Here is a 21,031-nt window from a genome sequence, read left to right as displayed (position 1 = left end):
AACAGAAACCTTCCTTCCAGTTAAGTACTTCTGCTGTTGTTACAAAAGCCGTACAAGTTGATGTGATTTTGTTTAGATGGTAAAACATTGTCTCTGGAGAAGAAAAATTCAAAACTTCCCTGCTCCCTAAGTTAGTAAAAATAATAACTGTATAGTTGCCACTGCGTACAGTTTGTCTTCTAGAGACAAGCATGCAGTATAGACATGATGAGTAATGTAGCTTACAGTCATCATCATTTTTGTGATGACAAGTTTGATGATGGTGTTATGTTACTTATGAGTATTGAAGTGTTTTGGTCAGGCCTTAAAGGGTAGCCATGGAGAGAAAGCTCAAATGAAGTCATGGCACATTTTTTTTGTGGAGTTGATGTCAAACAACCAGGTGAAAAGTACTAATGTAACTCAAAACACAGTAACAAATACACTTGCTTCTTTAGTTTTTTGCTTTGCTTTTTCATCCTCTGTTAACCTATAAAACAAAGGGTAGTGAGAACAGGTAAACAGTGAAATGGAACTGATGCAGTTGTGGGGACAGGGGATTAGGCTAACAGGAATTTCCACAGGAGCATGTTGTGTTTCTTCTGCCCTCCAGGAGTGTGAAGGTGGAATGCAAGTAATGATCAGTTGAGCTGAGGTAGTGGTGATGAAAGCTTGGGAAACCTTTTGTGTTCTCACAAGTTTGATCTTGTTAACCCGGTGATGTTACAGAAGTGCTGAGTGCTATCATAAAAGTGTACTTTGTCTAAGAGTGAGTGTTTGTATTTCTTGTTCAATGGCCATTAAACATGGATATGCATCTCATTGGTAGAGCAGTGCTAGATGTTTTCTTCCAGTTTTTTAAGATTACCAATTCCCTTACTAGCATTCAATTTGGAGATTTTTGTGGTGGTTTTATTTTTTTTCTGTAAAATACTTGTTTTTTATGGAATAAATTAGAAAATGATACCTTCCAGCAGCTGAAGTTAGTGAGAGGCCTGTAAATGGACAACTCAGATAAAGGGGGAGAGAAAATGTGTCTTGTATCATGTTAGAAGCAGAAGTTAGAGTAAAGAAACACCAACAGAGTCTACTGAAAATAAGCTATTGAAGATGCCTGTGTTAACATCTAAACAAGGGGCAGCTGCTTGGCTTACTTGTGAATTGGTAGCTTAAGGGAGAGGGGTTTTCTCTGTGCTGTGATTCAGCCTAACAGTCTCCACGTCAGTATTGCTATCCAGTCTCCATGAAAACAAACAGCAGACTTCTGTGAGAATGGCTCCCTATGACTTCAAAAGCCTTCTTGCAACCAAACAAATGAGGACTTCATTCTGCATTAGCAGTGTCTTTAAAATGTTCCAGAGAAGCAACTCTGTGATCTGTGAATGGTTCTGTACCAGCTGTTGTACAGCTGCATTTATCACTGAAGGATATTTGTTGTGTTGATAGTTCTCTCAGCTGTATTGCATCGTGAAAAGAAGTTGATCTGGGGGAAGGAAACACTCCAGATTTATTTTTAAGGTGGAGGGAGGTGGGTTTGGCATTTACTGTTCTTTTCCAACTCGTAGCTTTTGATAACAATTCCAGTGATGGGAAAGAATTCAGAATGGAAATCCTATTTCAGCCTCTTCCTGCTCTTGACTCAGTGTGTAAAAACTTTTCTCATTGTCAGTCTTGTGAGCTGAGCAATGGAAAGACCGTGTCTTTTATTTATTAATTTACTTTTTCAGATGAGCTTTTCCTTCTTGTTCTTGTGCACTTAATTTCATTTACTAAAATGGGCCAGACTTCCTCTTGAGCTTCACGGTTGTCATCATACTTTGTCTGGCAGTGCCAAGGGAATGGCTGCTACTGTTTGCAAGAGTGCTGGATTCTTAACTGGGTAGATGGAGTAATAAATTGATTGGATTGGAATAATAATAAATAGACTGATCGATTGGAATGGAATTTGCTCAGCTCACTTGTGTTCTCAGTCCAGTTATCATTTACTGAATTACATTTTCCATGACCGACTCTAAAAGATAACCTTAATTGTGTCTATGCATTAGTATGTGTAAAGATACAGGAAAATACAGTGACTTAAATCACCTCTGCGTCATTGGCATCTTTTCTCAGCCAGAGCTTACAGTGTGGCAAGGGGCTCACTGGCAGTGGAATGGGGGGACCTTTGGAGTCTGACCTGCTGACATAGATACATGCCCGCTGTCATTCTCTGCTGCTGGGAGTGTACCTCTTTGTGCTGTGTTGGCCTCTGTGGCCCAGTTTGAAATTCATTGTGGAAGCCACTTAAAGATTTTACCAAAACAATGTAAACCTTCTAATTTTTATTAACTTTTTTTCCAATAAACTTTCTTATAAGGAAGGCATTAGTAAGTTGAGTATTGAAAACTTTACTGTGCACCTACCTGAAGGTAGTTCCATCAGTTCTTGTGCAGTTACTCAGGGATTGTCCATGCAGACTCTCTGGAGCATTGCTGCTCTTAGAAGAAATGCAGGTCTTCCAACAAACACATAACAGTGATCTGTAAAGAAAATTCTATTCTGATCTAAAATAAGGCAGTGGAATTTGATTTAACCTTGTGCCAGGAAGGAGGTTGTCTCTTGTAAATAGGAGCAATTGTCAGGCTAGCTGAAGGCTGTCAGGAATGGTTTTCAGTAATGGCAGATTAAACTTAGAGGTACACAGATGGACTTGGAGGGACAATTTTTAGGGAATAAATGCTGTCTGCTGTTGGAGGTGCAGCTCTTGTAGCAGTTCCTGAGCTCCTCCTTTTACCTGAGGACATAAGCAAAGACTCAGGCTTGTAAGAACTTTGGTCTTTGTCTCCTTCCGTGCTTAATGAAGTTTAAAAGTGTTTTGATATCGATTGTTAATGGCTAAAAGCCAAGCCAGTACCAACCGTGTCTGAAAATGTTTTCCTGCTGTAATCTATTGTAATTTATGCTTTTATCTGAAGGATTCAGATAATTCTGTGTGAACTGCAGTGTTACATAAGCATGAAGAATTGCACAAACCTGATTCTAGAGGCTGAACTGAGTTCTTAAATTGTGGACAGTATTTTTAACATGCCATGTTGAATGCTTATGAGAGGCTTTAGTACTTTAGTGGGTCTAAATACTGGATAATAAAATGTAAATCTAGAAGTAGTTAATAGTGAGACTGACTGCAGAATTGGAGTACATTATTGTTTAAAAAATATCTGATTTTTTTAATTTTTATTTTTTTTATTTTTTTGGTCTAAACAAGCAATCTTCTCTTAACTGTCCAGACCTCCTTTCCCTTCTTTCCTTCATCCTGCTCAGATGATGACAGCATTTTTCCACAGCACAACTGATGTGCAGCTGGCTGTTGCTGAGCCCCGCACAGACTGCTGTGTGGGCTTTGCCAGCACCCCTGCCTGCTGCTCCCACTGGGTGCCCTGCCCTCTCCTGCCTCCTTCCAGCCTTCCCTTCCTGTATGCCTCGCTGCTTCGCTGCTCTGGCATCTCTGCAGTATCCCCCTCCCATCAGACCTCCCCAGACATCCCCCTGCTCCAAGATTTCTCAGGCTTATATAGTTATGATGTCTGCTGTGAGGAAGAATGTCTGTTCCACCCAGCAATAGTTGCTAAGCAGGACTTTTCTTCCACGCTCTTGTCAGCACAGGCTGCTTCAGTGCTGGCCATTTCACTTGTACAAAGAGCTCTTATGCTTTTAATAACTCAAGCACTTTAATTTCCGTTATTTTCTTTTCTTGGGCTGTATTACTTTTGTGCAGTGTCATGTTGGTAATGCTCTTCTCCCTTTGCCATAGTGATAATTGCGAATTTCTGCCATGTACATCTTAAAAAGCATAGATAGCTCACACACAGCTGTGTTCTGGCCATCTTCAGACTCTTTACATTGGTGAAACAGGAAGAGATTTGCTTGGACTCTGGCATTAATTCCCAGAGCCTTTGGGGTAAGAATTTGGAACAAGTTTTTTTTATTCAATTAAAAGCAAATGAAACTGTATCTGTATAAACTGCTTCAGTGTTACAAGCTGCTATTTGGACGAGCCATTTGTTTGTCTCTCATATATGAGTTTATTTCCAGTCTGCTTTTAATGCACACTTTTTCTTTAATGTTTGAAGTAATTCTCGGTAGTTTGGCTGTTACTAAAGCAAAGGTTGAATTGGCCACCTGGTCCTTTAGCCTTTGCTAAATACTTCCTCATGATAGACAGATCTCCTGCATCTCACAGATGTTCTTCCTTGAGGCTGTGCGTGAATGCTCATTCAAATGGGATTCTTCCCTTCTTATCCACATCTCTTGTATTTGCCTTGTCTTCCTCTTACTGGAGGAGTAGCTGAGCCTGGGTATGGGGGTACCTGACCCGTGTCCTGTGGATCTGTCTCTGCTCCTGTCTTAGCTTTGGGCCACAATTTTGGGTCTGTTCACCTCACTGGGTTGTTTCTTGGGATATCACATGTCTTCCAGAAATAAGACATTGTGGTTTTAAGTTATTAGGAGCTACAGCTGTTAGATAAAACCATGTCTGGCTGGTGCTGAAGAGTTTGATCATTAGTTGTGGTCATAAAACCTCATAATTTAAAGTTGTTTGTAACTAGTCTAGTAATTTGTGTATTCATAATTGAAGGGGAAGGGGGAACACAAGTTAGACCATCAATTCATAGAGGGGGAAGTGTGTATCTGAGACCGGGTTGTCTGCAGACTGCAAAAGAGAAATATGTAAAGGAGGAAACATTTCCAGTACTTCTCAGGTTCTCAGGATCCCACCGCTCCATCTTCCACTCCCCTGCTTGTGGGGCCGTCTTCATCCCTTGTTACAAAAGGCAGACACCATTCCTGTGCATAGTGCTGTGATGGGTTAAAGGGAAGTCTTCATTTAAGAACATGATGCATATGAACCTCTGTGACTGCAGAGCAATCTGTGAGGTTCTCCTGGCTTTGAAAGGTGGCTCATATTGCACTGTGTTTAAGACAGAAGACATAGCTTTTGCATCTCATGAAAGTGCAGAAGCCAGTATCATAGCTGTGCCTAAGCAAGTTTAAGATCTATGATATGAATGATTGGTGATGTTTGGACTGGTTTCAGCAGCAGCAGGAAAGGGAAAAAAAAAACAAACAAGCACAGCTTGAGAGCACCTTTTTGTATTTGCTGTAGTGAGAATTCTAAGGATGTTCTGATTTCCCATTTCTTTTTCAAGAATGCATAATTTGACAGTTTCGGAAGTGTTGTTTTGAAGAATGTTATGCAGTTCTGTCAATTTATCTTGTTGAGTTGACACATAGTTGGGGTGGGAAGGGAGTCTGAGCAGGAAGGAAGGTCCTTGTTCCTGAATGTCATTACTGCATAGCTCTCATATCCTTCAGTATCACTCGGGCAAAAGCTGAGTCAGAGCACAGCAGCAGTCTGCGCTATAGCAAGACATGGCCCAATTCAAGATTCTGGACTGCGTGATCAATCACAAATGGAGCTTCATCTGTAACCTCTATTGTGCTTGGAGCGGTCAGGTTTGTTGTTTTCTTATCTTACAGTATTTTAATATGATTATAGAATTTAATATAATGAGGGGGGAAGGCTCTAGTGTCATCCATTTCTCCCCCCCCTTCCCTCCCCCATCCTATTGAAAAATGCAATATTAACAATGAAGCCATAAACTAAAGATTTTCCTACAGTTAATAAAAATATAGAGCATGTTTGTAACCATATAATTGCTTTTTTTAACACTTGGAGTGCTTCGGATTGCTCTGGTAGAGTCTTGACCTTTGAGGAGGATTTACTCCATGAATTGTACATACAGGCAAGGGGAGATGTGCCAGCACCATCTGCATTGTGAATAAATACAAAGCTGATTTGTTTCCCAGTTTAACAGAACTCAAACATTTTGGCTGTTTCAAAATGGATCATGGATATGAGAGAAAATAGTGTGAGAAGAGGTTGGATATTGCATACTTTTTGGGACATACAGGATAAAATAACACAGAATGTTATTCAGTTCTGAATTTGGACAGCTCTTAAGTCTGACTGACTTATTTCTTGTAGAACTAGAGAAAGAAAACCTTACCTGGATTTTGAAAGGAAATGTTTGTAAATAGAATCCACTTACTAGGGATATAAAATAGTGCTGTTCTGTTGCAGTACTGTTTTCAAGGTGGATGTAACCTGTGTTTCTCACCTGCCATTCAGGCAGTCACTGGAGAGAACTTACTGTGCTCTTCTGCAGCATTAAGGAGAAGGCTTTATAAAATATTTCAGTTCCAGTACAGTAACTAGAGGCAAGAAGTGCTCTCACCGTATATGTAAGTCTGTAGAAACAATATGCCCTTCTTAGAAATCATTTCCTTAATGATATAATTTAAAGAAGTCTCATCTGTTGAGTTGGAAAGATAAGAGACAAATGGATGCTTTCAGAGCCTTAAATTTCAGATGCTTAACTAAGCTTGATTTAGTTTGCAAACACACAGATAAGAATTCAACGGTATAGGCAAATTGAATCTGACAATAGCTTCCTGTACTTCAGAAATCAAGAAGTAGTAAGAAAAGGCCAGGCTGATGATATGGGCAGCCCCAAGAAACTTTATAATGAGTTTGGACTAAGAAGGGGGGAGGGAAAGTGACACTGTTTTTTGAGCAGAAGAATGAAATGAACTGTTAAAAAACCCCAAACAATAAACTAAAGCCAACACAAAAGGAAAAAGAACACCCAACGAGGCAGGCTTCATATGACCTAAAAGCTGTTTCTTAGTAAACTAGAAGGAAAACCAGGCTTTAGATCAATATACTTGAAATTAATTGCGTGCTTAAGGTAGAAATATTGCAGAACTGCTTGATATTACTCATTTTTCTTAGATAAGTAGAATATATGGCTACTGTGGTTTGTGGGTTATTTTGTGGTGTGTTGTTTTTTTTTTTCTCTGAAAGTAAAATATCTGGGAACTGTATATTGTAGTGAGCTGCTGCTGTTCGTTTTGCTTTTAAATGAATTTTTAAGTTCGGTTCTGAGATACTTTCAACCAGGAAGAGACTAGTGCAGCCATTCTACTGCATTAGAATGCCATGTAAAATGTAGATGCACTCAGCCCTTGGGGGGACATGTGTACTGCTTTGTATAGCAGTGTTGCTCCTCCTAGCAGTGTTCAGGAAGCCTGCAGGTGAGAGAACAGGTAAGAACAGTCTGAAGCTAACAGCTCTTGCTCGAGTGTAGCTGCACAGCCCAGCTCCCATTTGGTGTATGTCATCCTTGAACTAGCAGAGGTCATGCAACTTCTTTGGTGGTTTTCATCCACTCGAGCACCTGTAAGGCATCAGGGGATGCTTTGCAGTCATTAATGTCATTAATGATGTCTTGAATCAGATTATAGAACTGTTCTTATGGCCTTTTGTTCTTACTGCCATACACTCTACTCAACTCCTCTGGTGTACAGTTCCCAAAGTTTGGTTTCTAGAAGAGGAAGAGAATGGATATGTAAGAGGCAGGAGTATTTTCTTCTGTCTATCCTGATAATATAGATCTTTAAAAACGAAGTATTTCACAGTGTAGCAAGACAGCTGCTGTAACCGTGGGGGCCTCTTGAATCTGGTAAAGCAATCCATTGTGTGTTTAGAATGTTTGCAAAGAATATGCAGAGTACAGTGCTAAATTAGAAACCTGGTACAATCTGATTACTTGATTATGCAGATTGTTGTAGTTCTGCTGGCATCAATGGATTACACTTTTTAGCCTAAATGATGTATGCGATTGAAGGCTATGTGCCTTTCACATTCTCTTACCACAGTAATGACTACAAGACCAAATGGAATTACTTGCAGATTTTCCTTTTCGTGGGCACAGCTTCAATACTTTGATCTTTCTCAAAAAGTTACTGTAGAGTACTAAATGTCTTGCTTCTTTTTGCTGTCTGTGATAGTCACATGGAACATGGGGTAGTTTTATAGTGGAAGGAGAACTTTAGCATGATTACAAACTGAGAAATAGTAAAGAGTAGCAGGCAGAATTTTTTTACAGTGGGAGACCATTATGTATGTATTTGTACATCTGCGTTCTGTACTCATACAGACTGCCCCAGTAGCATCATAGAGGATTAATGCTATTTTTAATACAGTCTGGTGATGCCAAATTTTTAGCATTCTCTGAAGAAAAAATAAATCTCTTCAAAAATAAAGTGAAGGTAATCTGTTCCATTGTTAGTTTGATGTTTGTGAAGATGTAGCCTCAGAGACACGCTTGTACTATTACTGATCCCAGTAAGAGTCCTTGAACGATTGAATGGAAGTACTAAGTAATGATTTTACTCATTCACATAACTTAGCTCATCTTCAGTAAGATACAGCAGAACTTTCCCTGCTTCCTTTATCAGCCTTCAGTGTGCAGGCAAACTCTTGATGCTTGATATCTTCATTCACCTCTTGGCCAAGTTGGAACATTGCTAGCAACTCCAAAACAGTCAGTGCCACTTCTTCAGATGGCCGAATGGATTACTAGTAGATAACATAAAAGAACCGACAGGACAGAGTTATGCAATCTCTTTTTTCCCCTGTATCACATAAGCATTGCCTACAGGTCTTAGTCAGTAGAACAGTATACTATAAGTTGAATGTACGCCTTTGTACCAGCAAGGAGCGGGTCACTGCTGTGCCCTGAGCATGCTGTTACCAATTGGAGGAGAGCAGGTCTTCTCACTGTTCCAAATTCCTAGCTGAACAGTGCCTGGCTACTGTTTTTTATTGCTGTGTCCTAACCTCTAAAAGTAACAGTGATGGTCTTTCAGCTGTTTGAATACTTAAATTTATGGTTTCCTAGTCAAAGACAGGTATTCTGCAGAGTTCTACCTGCTGACAGATGGTCAGACGGGTTCACTGTGCAGAAGAGCATGCCTTACCACTGAAGTTGTCAGGCTTGGGAGAACTTCCACAGACATCAGGATAGTCTTTGAGAAAGTGAGTTGTGGTGTGGTGTCATTATAGCAGCCAAGATCTTTATTTTTTAATCTGCAGGCTACATTTTCTATAAAACAGTGTATGGGAATGAGATGTTGCAGTGCAAGCTCAGCTGTTGTACTGCCTTCAAGCCTTCGGATGCAGAAGCACTGCAGCAGCTGCTGCACTGCAGTTATTTCCCTTCCTCCAGAGAATCTCAGATAACATTAAAAAAAACCATTTCAGTCTTCTGGGTTTGTCACTTGGAGGGTGAAGTAACAAAGGTGGTTGCATTCCTTTTCAGGTATTTGCAGCCGATAAGAGTTCTGAAATATGATATTTGTTATCTTCTTGTACTCATTTCTCTTTATCTCCTGCCTCAGGGAGGGACGGAATATGATAAAAATCTTGTCTCATAGCAGTGCAGTATGTCATGTTTTCAGATTTGTTGAGTAAAGGGTGTAAAATCAGTGCAGGAAATAGCTGATGGCTTTACTCATTGTGGGAATTTGCATTGCTGTTGGAGAAATGTTTTGTAATGTTCAGAAGTACAGGGAAGTAACAGCAACAGTGAGCAATTCCAACTGGAGTAATAGGCATGCAGGGACAAGTAGTTCTTAAATAAGCCAGTGGATTTTTGTTAAAATAGACTTCTTCTCTGCCCCCCACCCCATCCTCCAGACAGAATACAGTGGGGGTTTAGATATCAGCTGTGCCGACTGTTCCTGCTGACATGTGGGCTACAGGCTGGGCTGAAATACACAAGTCACTTATGATCACGTTGTAAGGCAGTGTTTGAAAGCTGGTGGATTTGCAGCTAAACTGAAAATCCTGTGGACAACTTTCTCTTCTCTATCCTCTTAGAGATACTTCATCTCTGTTGACATAAAGATTTAAGATTTATTTTTTTTTTCAAGTTAATGACTTCAGTTAATGACTTTCTTTAAACCATCTTCCTGTGTACCTTATCGAGGTATATTCAATTCTTCAGTGAGAAAGCTGCTTTTTTCTGTGCTATACATCCACAGTACATTATAAACCTAGGGTTCTGAAATACAGCGTGTGGCTTTGCATCTGTGCATGCTGATTTATACATGAAATAAGTACTTATGAGAGTAGGGATTTTAAAACTTTCAGTGTTAATTTGCACATTATATAATTTATTTCAAATGAAGTATATTAAAACGTGGAACCAGGGTTATATTTAAGTGGTTCATTTTTGCTGGTATGCATTTATATTCTCTCTGTATTTGCAAGCTTAAACACTGGGTAGTTTTAGTTATGTATCTGGATGCTGCTTTGGAGGGAAGAAGCTGTACATGTAGGGTTGTGAAGAATCTTGAAACATTGTCTTGCAAGTTTTGTGGTATTTCAAGCCATGTTTTCTGCGTTAAATCTCTTTCCTAGGAAGTGCAGGCATGATATGAATAGTTCCTTTCTCAAGTAAGTGCTTAGAACTGCCTCCCCGTGTGACTCTATACATTTTTTGCCAACAGGATAGAATCTGAAATAGTATCTCACTTGAAATAACTGTATTTAGGGTGGCAATCTGGATTTTGACATTGAGAGGTAATTCCCTGATCTTCCAAAGGTTTGCTGGGGGCAGGTCAGGCATTCATGGGCACGTGGAAAAGAATCTTGTGTAAAACCGCAAGATGGCTGAGTTGAAGATCTGATGACATTAAGTCTGAACTGTTTGAATAATTGGCAGGCATGGTGATGTTTTCACATGGTTGAAGTAGTGCAACTAATCTCTTTTAACTTTGTATTTTTGAAACAGGAGTGAGCATATTCTACTTATATTGGAAAGATCACTAGCTTCTCTGAGAGATCAGCTTCATACCTGTGTGAGAGAGAGAAGGGATAAAGCGTGTTTCTGTTCCACTGCCAGGCCCACATAGCTCAGCACTGTGGCTGCATCACAGAGAAGTCCCAGCTAAGCCCAAGGGTTCGCTGGAAGTACATAAAGCCTTAAACTCTGTCCTCTGAAGATCTGATGACTTGTGTAACCAGGATATAGGCTTTGGATATGTTGAGGAGAAGAAACAGCATGGATTGGAGAAGTGCGTAGGTCCTTCTGCAAGTTGTCCTGCACCTGATTATTGAAAGAGGGCCTGTGCAGCTCAGGTTTTATACTCTGCAGTGGTCTTGTTTTACTTAATGGCTTGTGCAGAACTAACTTGCATGCATGAATAGATGTGCTGTAGTAGAATCTGATGAAAATGCAGTGAAAGCTATCTGGTATGTAGTGAGTGATAAAGTCTGTGCTATACCAGAAAGCAAAGAGTATGAACTTCATCCGATTTAGCTCCTAATTTTGCAGTAATGCACTTAGCTGGGGACAGCTGAGAGCTGTTCTCTCCCCATGGGCAACTTTTGTTTGCAGATTTATCTCAAAGTTCCATAGGCTACAAGAAGCAGCAGAAGGCAGCCATGAACAGGCTGTCAGACTGCTGAGGCAGTTTGTTACCATGCATGGAGCAACCTCAAACACTGCTTCTGTACTGAGAGGCAGAAGCGTGCTCTTAGTCTGGTATTTCTAGATCTGACTCTAAGGTTAAGGACAAAGTGTTTCCTATTCTTAATAACCAACAGCAGAACAAGCAGAGAAGCAAACGCTCTGATTTAGCTAAATTAGGATCACATGACATTTTGCTGTTATGTTACCAGCCCTGCAGATGTTTCCTTTCTTTCCAATTTAAGGAGGATGTTGCTGTTAAGAGGAGAGGCTTTTGCTAATGAGCCTATAAGAAAACAAGGAAGCTCTAAATTTCTTTTTCTTTTTAATGGTTTTCTGACTACATTTATTCCAATGAACTGTTCATTATTCTAAATCTATATTGCAAGATATAAACAAAAACAGATTTTGAACTAATTTGCATGGCAGTCCTGTGAAGCCCCTGTATTTTCACTCTGCTTTTGGTGGTGCTTGGACTTGGCTGCTGCTGTGTGGAAAGTAAAAGGACTGAGCTAAACCTGAGTGCCCTTTAGCTTTTGAAAATATTCCTGTTAAAGCATTACAGGTTTTGATTGTGGACAAGCTACTACAAAACAACAACAAAAAAGCCCACAACAGTATATGCATGTACATACACAATCTAGTATATTTTTGTAGTGTGTGTATGCCATATTAAAATGTGCCTGTAATGAACGGAAGTATGCTGAACTCACTGGTATCTGGTACTTAAGGGGGAGATCTGATACATTAGTTATAAGTACATGTAGATAAAGAGCTGCTAGGTGCTGACTCTGGAGAAGTCTTCTTCAGTTGTGTTTGAGCTGTGGTGGAGCAAACATACCAAACCTGATCTTGCTCTTGGTGAAGTTAACAGGCAGTGCAAAAAATGTAGGTGTCAGAACTGCTGGATGAGAAAACCAGAGATTGCTCTGCATTAAGAGCTGGTTAAGCTGTGGGCTAAAGTTCTCTGTGCTACAAAGACACCAAACTGTTTCTGGATCACCCTTGGCCTGCTGAGCTGCATACTCCTTTTGTTCACCCAAGCAGGCCCAGCTGGGCTCAGTTAACAGAGCCAACTGGAGTTGCTGTATGTGATCTGGAGCCTGGTAAATAGCACTTGAGAGCTTTTAGGTTGAACAGACCTGCAGACTTGATGTTAAGACCTTCCTTTCTCAGATTGTCATGTCATTAAATTCCTGAGTGTTTAGGTGGTGTATAGCTAGTTAGTTATGTAGTTGTTATTAGCATATTGTCAAGAAGATTGAGGAATTTTTAGATACAGACTTCCTCTAACTTTTCTTGTTTTCTTCTGTATTTGGGCTTGGGGACAAAAAATGGCAATTTCAGTGAGAGCATTTTAGCATGGGGGAGGAAGGCATTGGAATGCACTGCCCAGGGAGGTAGTAGAGTCACCGACCATGGGAGTGTTCAAGAAACGTTTGGATGTTGCGTTGAGGAATATGGTTTAGTTGGGAAGTATTGGTAATGGTTGGACTAGATGATCTTCTAGGTCTTTTCCAACCTGAAAAATTCTGTGATTCTGTGATTCTGTGAAGGAAGAGGTTGCTGGCGGTAGCCTTCAGCTGTGCTTTTCAGGTCTATGGAGTGGCGATGAGACTGACAGAGGCATCTACTACTTTTTTTCATCCTTTCATGAGCAGTAGAGCACAGTAAGGAAAAGTTAAGCTGTGTAAAATAAAGCGCATGTGTGGACAAGTTTTTTTTTTACAGGTTTTCTGCTCTGCGTTGACCTATTTGAAGACTGAAATCCAACTCTTGAATCTGCTATTTCTCCATTGAGTGATGGTGTCTACTATGCCAGTAGTCATAAGGGTACATGGAAGCTCTCATCTCTCTGCCTATGTCCTCCTGCTCCCAAGCCATCTATGCAGCCTGCATGGCAGCAGTGATGTCTCCTTCCCTGTGTGAACAGCCGTCTGCTTGTGTTGGCACGGAAACTTTGTTTTCGAAAGGTTGCATATTTCCCACTTAGTTTTCACTTCTGGAGTCATCACGTATCACTCTCTTGAGTCTTTCTCCATACCTGGCCTTGGTTTGATTACATTATTAATGCATTTTATTGAATTGAGTTACTCATTTCCAAGATAAATTTCAAAGTCTGTTATTGTTCCCTCCAATCTTTGCTACAGGCAGGCAGCCGCAACCTTTGGTACTGAATTAAAAGAATATTCCAGGTCCAATATTTGATTTAGGTGAGGTTCACGTTCCTGCTACTGTGAGGGAAATACCTGGAGCTGTGGCCTTCCTCTGAGACCTTTTGCTACGTTCAGTGCTTTTACATCGCTATTGCCTTGCTCTGAAGCCTCTCAGCTCTTTATGGTCATCATCACAACCCATGCGAGGACAGAGAACAGCTGCTTGCAGGGGTCTCCTCAGCCCTGCTGGTAAGGGCTCGGGGCCCAGCCGCCCTGCCTGGGTGAGAGGCAAATGATACAAGTGACACTGCTAGTCTTTGCTCTAAACCTTATGGGCAGTTCCTAATAATTTGTTTCTCTTTTCCTGTTGCTTGAGATTTACACCATTCTTTATAGTAACTGGAGTCGTAAAGCATTTGGACCTTGTTTTGGAGAGCTGAGTTGAGTTCTTCGGTCTGTTGGCCTTTCTTATTCTTCTCAGTTACTGCATTTTCCTCAGATGCTTCCAGAGAAGCGTTAGTCCTCCTGTGCTTCATATGTGCACCCATCGATGCCACAGGTGATGAGTGGGTCACATAGTGACTGAGGGCTCACACCTCCTGAGTTGGGGATCTTCCCTCTTCCTTCCTGAGGAACTTCTTTGTGAAGCAGCTGTGCTTCCCAGTTCTGAAGAACAGTCTTTGGCTATTAGTAGCAGCCCTGATGAGAGGGTACAGGCTGGGCCAGTTCTATGTACCTCTCCAAGTGCCATCTACTAATAGTTGAGTGTGTGATGACTCATGCTTCATTTGTCTCCATATCTCAGGTGCTTTTTCTTCTTGTGGTGAGAACAATTTCACAGCTGTTAGATTATTTGAGCTTCGAGGGCTTGTTTACATCTTCGCTTCCAGTTTTGGGTGCTTCATATCAAGGGAGCCTTGTGGTGCTTGCTGAAAACAGGCTCTGTGGTTTTAACATTGTCACTGGGCATGTAAGTCCTTCCTGCAGCTTTCCTACATTCAGCACTGAAGTGGATGGGATGGAGTTGAGTATCTTCTATCTCTTGTGCTACCTGTTGCTAGCTTCAGCACTGTCTGTGGAGTGGAATCTGTCTCCTTATGGTGTGAAAGAATGGAGGAACACTACGGAATGTTTTGGGGCAGAAATAACTTTTCCTCTTTTGTGCTTTAATACATTTATATATCTCGGGCTGCCTGATTCTTCTGTTAGTGCTGATTGTGTTGATGTAGTATAACTCCAGTAGGTAAGACTTTGCTCATCTTTCACTCCAGTCTGCTGTGCTGCAGTCATGTCTACTTCTAGGGTTACTAAGAATTTTTGGTGTCGAGGCCTGAAATAATGTAGGTTTGGGTATTTCTACATTCTACTTTTCCTGATTGTTTGCAGGGTTTTTTCAGCAAACAGCTGAATGTGTTGCTGAAGGTGAAAGTGATTGAACTTGTTTGTTTCAAGGACAAAGCTATTTCCTGGATATTTGGAGGGAAAGTTTGCGTAAGGTGCCAACCTTGTGTCAGCAGTTATTTTTCTTTGACTGGGAATGATTTACTTTTATAAACTGGTATTTTTAAATTCCAGCCTGTTTTAAAGACACAAGAAATGGCACCTCTCTGTGGATTGAGACCACTTCAACATGTGATCATAGAGCTTGGGGTTTTGCTTGAAGAGCAGCAAGAGCTTTCAGCCTGCTTCTACAATGCTGTCATGGCTGTTCTGTGTATACTGACCACTAGACATTTCACAGAGTAATGGTAATTTAGTGGAGTGCTCCCTGAAGTATTCACCCAGTGAACAGCGTGTATAAAAAGTCATAAGTAATATCACTGCTTTTGAGGTGATGCGAGATGAAACGCCGTCTGGCTTCCTTTTGGATGTTGGCTGTACTGCAAATAAGGGTGGAGGTAATATTTAAAAAAAAATAAATAAAAAGGTTGCAAAATCTTTGTTAAACATTTGTCTTATGATGTTTTTAGGGGAAATGCTGCATGCTTTAAGAACAGCCAGAGGCAATGTATATTGGGAGTTATGTTTGTTTCCTATTATGTTGTAGTACCAGGAAATCATGTATTCTCTACTGGATTGAGCCCAAAGTCATTTTGGTGCAGGAGTTCGGGTGACAGAAGGTGATGATAGAAGGTAAAGGGGACATGCTGTCCTCTGAGCAGGATAAAGTTCTGTGATTCATCATTTTTGGTCACATAGATTTACCAGAAAAATAGATTTTTAAATTTAATTTTATTGTTATTCTTATTGGTGGATATCTTCATTATTTCTTTGACTTTCTGTCTGCTTCTAGCAAAGAAATTTGAAGTTTTCTGTGTGGTTGAGACTAAAGGGATCAGTGGTTTCTTCTGACTTTGTTTGAAACCTGTTGGTGGAACAGTCTGATTATTAAAGAAAAACCTGACTTGCAGCAAGAACTGCCATTATTATGTGGATAACAAGATCCTCTTCCCATACAGGCATTTTTATGTCAGAAATGTATCCAGAAATGGCCCCTTTTCCTCCTGTTATCTTTTTAAAGAATCTTACACTTGTGTGACAAAAAAAATAGGAAAGCTTTTTTTTTTCTTTGAAATTGTAGGTTTAACAGGACAGTTGGCTAACGAATAGCTACTTGGTTAGAAAAAACAGGGAAAAGAAATGACCTGGTACAAAAGATGCCGCTGTTTATAAGCAAGCCCAGCATTTATTATAGCATTTGGAATATCCTGTTACTGTCTCAGGCTAGCTGTGGGATTAATAATAACATGCAAGATCCTTTTTGGTCCTGGTTTATGTTAGTAGTTTTAAAAAATCATTTGATGGCAGTTAAATCTGTTCAACATACACACATTGAGCTAAACAGCTGTTTGAGATAGCGTGTTTCTTGGTGGACTGCCTGAAAGTTGAATAATACTGAATCCTGAGGCAGGAGACAGGCTATGCTTATTGAGCTGCTGACAGGTGAGCCCACCAGTTGGTCTAGTCTGTTTGTTGGTTTTTGTTAAATTTAGGCTCCAGAAAAATATAGTTTGGGCAACACTGTAAGGCTGTTATATACATAATTTGTGAAAGATTCTGTCTGATTAAAGAAAAATGTTGAAACCAAATGTGTAGAGCAAACGGTTGAGGGCTACAAGCATTTTAGACGGGGTAAGAGGCGTGAGGGAATTGCCCACCATGTTAAGAAGTGGATAGATTGTCAAGAATTGCCCCTTAAGGTAGCCACGACCACACTGTGAGCCTGTGGATTAAAGTTAGGGACCAGACTCAATAAAGGACATCTGGTGGTCAGTCTGCTACAGGCCGTGTGATCAAGGGGAGCCTGTTGATAGTAAGGAATCTCAACTCTAAACTGATTTTTGTATTTTTCTTCAGGTGTTGGTAGTGCAGGGTATAATTACATATTGTGTTCACCGTTATTTACCTATGAAGATACTATTCAGAACTCTGAGTACTTGTATTTCTCTGTTTAGAAAGCTGAGAAGACAACTGATGGTTTGTACTGCAATCCCTTTTGACAGTCGCCGGACTGTTTTTAGCATGTTATTTATGTGGGCCTGTCAGTAATTGTTCAGAAGCTAAATGTGAAATTCTTGCTTTGATATTACTTTTTCTCAGACATAGTATTATTTAGAAACACTGGTGCTATTTTCTGATCGTATGTAATTCTGCAGACTCCTGGTGATTAAAGTACCAGATTTTTCATGGATGCTTTTATTACCTAGAAAAACAGGGTTAAACACAATATTCAAAGTCAGATACGTGTTTTACGGGGCACTTAAGCATCTGCTGTATGTCCTTGTAATTGAATGTAACAGGAAATGATGTTTTGAGATACTCGGTATAAAAACTTCGTATGAAGCAATCCTGGGGGAAATGACGCTTGAATCGTCTTTTTGTAGCCTGGGATTCTGCAGTCCTTGAACTCAGCTGTGTGCATTCTGACATTCATGTTGAGCATTGAATTTATAGAGACTGTATTTTACTGAGTCAAACATTCAGATCTTCAGTAAGAAATACAGCAAATAATCTCTGGCTTGTTAGATGTTATGTGACGTGAAAATAAAGCATTCATTTTTCATTCTCTTGAAGTGCACCCTTCTACTCATAAAGGCAAATCACCCTAAGGATAGCAGATGCTTTTGTATTTGTAACTGGATTGGTATCATTTTTGGATCACAAGAGATACCACGTAGGATCCCTGCTTTCAATAACATTCTTGCCTATGCTAAACATCATCTGTTTCTTGCTTGCTGTCTTGAATCCCTGTTTTGTTTGTATTTTTGAAAACTTTTTTGTTCCTTCTTAAAGCCTTCTCTGGCAAGAGATATTTCGGGTGGGTGTGCTGTGGTTGGACACTTCACAGGGTCACTCAACAGATGTTGACTCTTTTCTTTGTAATTCAAATTGCTTTTTGTTTGTACAGGGGCTCGGAGTTTCTGTTACCAACTACATCTCGCATTTATTATTAATACTGGCCTTTTCTGTTGTGCTGCTGGCAGACCTTGCAGGGGTCCAAGGACAGCATGAAGATAACTCTTCAACTTCTGGCGTGCTCTTACAGGAAATAATGATTTACCTATGGAAAACTGTTGTCCATGAATAGCTGCTAGTTCAGCAACTGTCACGAGTGCTAAAGGTTTATGTTAAGTTAGAGCAGAATTAGAGCTTCTTTTCCCATTTCAGTCAAACACTGCATCTCCTGCTCTTCAGACATAGGGAAGTGTGGCTCTGTTTTGTTCTCAGGTCACTGTGTGTCTGAATGATCAGTTGTTAAACATACTAAAACTATAGGCTAATTAAGGAGGCTTTTGTTGAGGGGGAGGGAGTGAAGCACATTTGATACTTGCTTTTCAGGGTGTTGTTTAGATGGCTGTTTGCCTGTTAAAGTTTTTTGTTCTTGTGGTACCTGCAGTTTGACTTTTAAAACTTCTGTGTCAGATGTTCCCTGTAAAAATCTGAGAAGAGGAAAAAAAGGTTGCAGGGAATAGTAAATAGGTGGACTGTAACCTGTCGCTTAGCAGAGGAGGTTGCTGTCAAATGTTGAGGCCAATGATACGTACTTATTATGAACTGCTACTTATGCCATTTTAATAGGATCAGAACAACTATTCTCAATGGCACTTTTTCTGCTCTTGTGATGAGAAGGGAAGGCTGAGAAGGTTCATCATTTGTGCAGAAATGAAAAAACTGTCGTGTTTAAAGGCTGAGCAGGCTGGTGGGAAACACCTCAGCACCGCCCTGATAGTCAGGCTTGAGGATTGTGTCACCTTTAACTTGATCTTTGCATGGCTTGAATTTTAAACTAAAGCCAATCTTGGCAGTTCAGTTCTCACTAATTTCTCATTCATTAGTCATCTAATTGCACAGTCTTGTTTCACGCTGCTACCTTGAAGCATGGATGAAGGTGATCGACATGGACAGACTGAGCAGAGATTGAGCTCTTCATGTTCACTGTTCTTTTCCAAAACCTGCCAGTGGTTCTTCTGGGATTCTCAGAGGAGCTGAGTCCCATGGGCCCAGCTCACTGCTTCTGTGCAGAAGTCCAGTAGCTGGTTCCAGCTCTGTCATTTGTGTACTTTTCTCCTCTGAAGAATAGGGTGAGTGGAGGTAGAGGGCTGGTTTATAGCCGGCTGCCCAGTATTTCTTTGTCTTCCTTGAGGCACTTAATGAGATGTGCATTTTCTGGGTTGTGTCCTTAGCATCTGTGTAGAAACACAGCTTTGTTTTACATAACAGAATACGGAATTAAGTATCTCACCAAGCAGCTGCAAGAGTTCCTAATACACTTTGCAGTCGCTGTGGTGGAAGTTGAAATGCTTTGTATTCTCTGTAAGATATTGATTGGAGTTGGCTGGGCCCACCTTACCAAGAAGTGCTGCATTTTCACGTAGCAGCTGTAGGGCTAAAGCAAAAGGGATTATTTTGGGGCAGCCCAGGAAGAAATCCGAGCAGAAAATTCTGCCACGTATCAGGCGGTTGCTGAGCCACAGCAGCAGGGCTGCAGAAGGACAAGAAGACTATTATTTCTGTTTGAATACCCTTTGAATAGTCTATAGGCTCTGGTATCTAAATTTGTTTCACGCATCGTTGAACTAGGATATTTAGAGGAGGGTCATAGGGTTCTTGCATACTTTCTTTGTATGTTTTCAGCTTTATTTGAATTGTTATGAATGATGTAGCACTCACTTTGAAAACTGAAATGGAAGATTTCATGTAAAGCTGCAAATATTTTTTAAAATCCTGTATTTCACAAGTCACAGGTATATAAAATTACCCTTAAGAAAAAAACAAATGGTCTTGTTTCTGAAGAAGTGGGATTGTAGTACTAACAGCAATAGGAAATTAGACCTTACTTCTGTATCTAGTGCTGGTGTACTGCAATGTAGCTAAGGGTGGAAAAAATATAAGATGAAGTAAAAAATATTGAAGGCTGTCTTGCTGAAGAAGCCTAATCAGTTTTCTACTTTATTTTTGTATCAGTTGTTGTACATGAGGAGATGATGCTAGAATGTTGAGAAAACCTTGCCTGCATTTTAAGTCAGAAAAATGGAGTTTGTATTTGTTTGTATGCATGTGAGCTCTGTGTGGTCAGAAATGGAGTCCTAAATGACAGAAATGGTCTGGATATTTATATCAAAGTAAACTAAAAAGCGAATAAAAACAAGCTGTACATGTTCCTTGAATTTGTAATTGTTGAACTCTGACTTCCCTAATATGAAACTTAAACTCGGTTAGTGATATGACCAGAGATGTAACACTAAGGATGGTGCATTGCAATTCTTGTTTCTTAAGACAATATCAGTGATTATATGGTTATTTTGAATGTGAGGGGAGAAGTTAAGTTCTCAGGTGCCCATTAATGCTTTTAAAATACAACCAAATTGTGATTTACAACTAGTGTCTGTATCTTTTTTATTTTAGGCATCAAAAAATAAAGATGGAAAAGAGCAAAGCGAAGCGATATCACCATCAGAGGATGAAGAAGCTTTCTCTTGGCCTGGTCCAAAAACTGTTGTATTAAGGAGGACATCTCAGGGTTTTGGCTTCACCTTAAGACACTTCATAGTTTACCCTCCAGAATCTGCAGTTCAATTTTCTTTTAAAGTAAGTGAGTTTGTTTTCTTGTTTTTTGTTGTTGTTCTTTTCCTTTAATTTAAAGCCAGTCTCATTCATCTGTACACTCTTTAGTGTATACTTCAAGGGTGGGGCATGGGTTGTGGTTGTTTACCTCTTCAGAACTGAGATGAGTTTAAATCGCTGTCCTAAGAGAATGGCCTGGAAAAAGTTTCTGAATATTGTAAAATTAATGGATATTAGACACTTATTTTCTGTATATTCTGTTCTTTCTGCTGAAAAGAACAAGAATTTTGCAATTCTCTTTAAGTCAAGAGACAAATCAATACCAGCCTGTGCTGAAAAAAAAAAATTCTAGCTTAATTAGAAACAGTGTTAAAGTACTTTATAGGTTTTATTTAGAGTGAGTATTTAAAAATGTTAAGCAGCTTATTGGTCTACCTTACACAAGAGTGGTATGTATTCTCCTCTGTGACTGAA

The 21,031-nt window shown here is 40.0% G+C and overlaps 1 protein-coding gene across 4 annotated transcripts in view; it reads left to right on the top strand.

Moving 5' to 3' along the window:
- The window catches only part of ARHGAP21 (Rho GTPase activating protein 21), a 103,735-nt gene that overhangs the window by 21,580 nt on the left and 61,124 nt on the right, over positions 1 to 21,031 (top strand). For 2 of the 4 annotated variants that reach the window (XM_072327769.1, XM_072327766.1), the window contains exons 1-2: positions 5,349 to 5,472; positions 20,399 to 20,581. In XM_072327769.1, coding sequence (XP_072183870.1) covers positions 5,389 to 5,472; positions 20,399 to 20,581 — 267 coding nt within the window. In that variant the 5' untranslated portion in view covers positions 5,349 to 5,388. Of the gene's footprint in view, positions 1 to 5,348; positions 5,473 to 20,398; positions 20,582 to 21,031 lie in introns of those variants that run through there. The other 2 variants (XM_072327768.1, XM_072327767.1) reach the window with 1 other exon arrangement.

This window comes from Excalfactoria chinensis, chromosome 2, assembly GCF_039878825.1.
Source record: "Excalfactoria chinensis isolate bCotChi1 chromosome 2, bCotChi1.hap2, whole genome shotgun sequence".
Taxonomy (NCBI): Eukaryota; Metazoa; Chordata; class Aves; order Galliformes; family Phasianidae; genus Excalfactoria; species Excalfactoria chinensis.
Note: the sequence above shows the minus strand (reverse complement) of the source record. Positions and strands in the feature narration are given on the sequence as shown.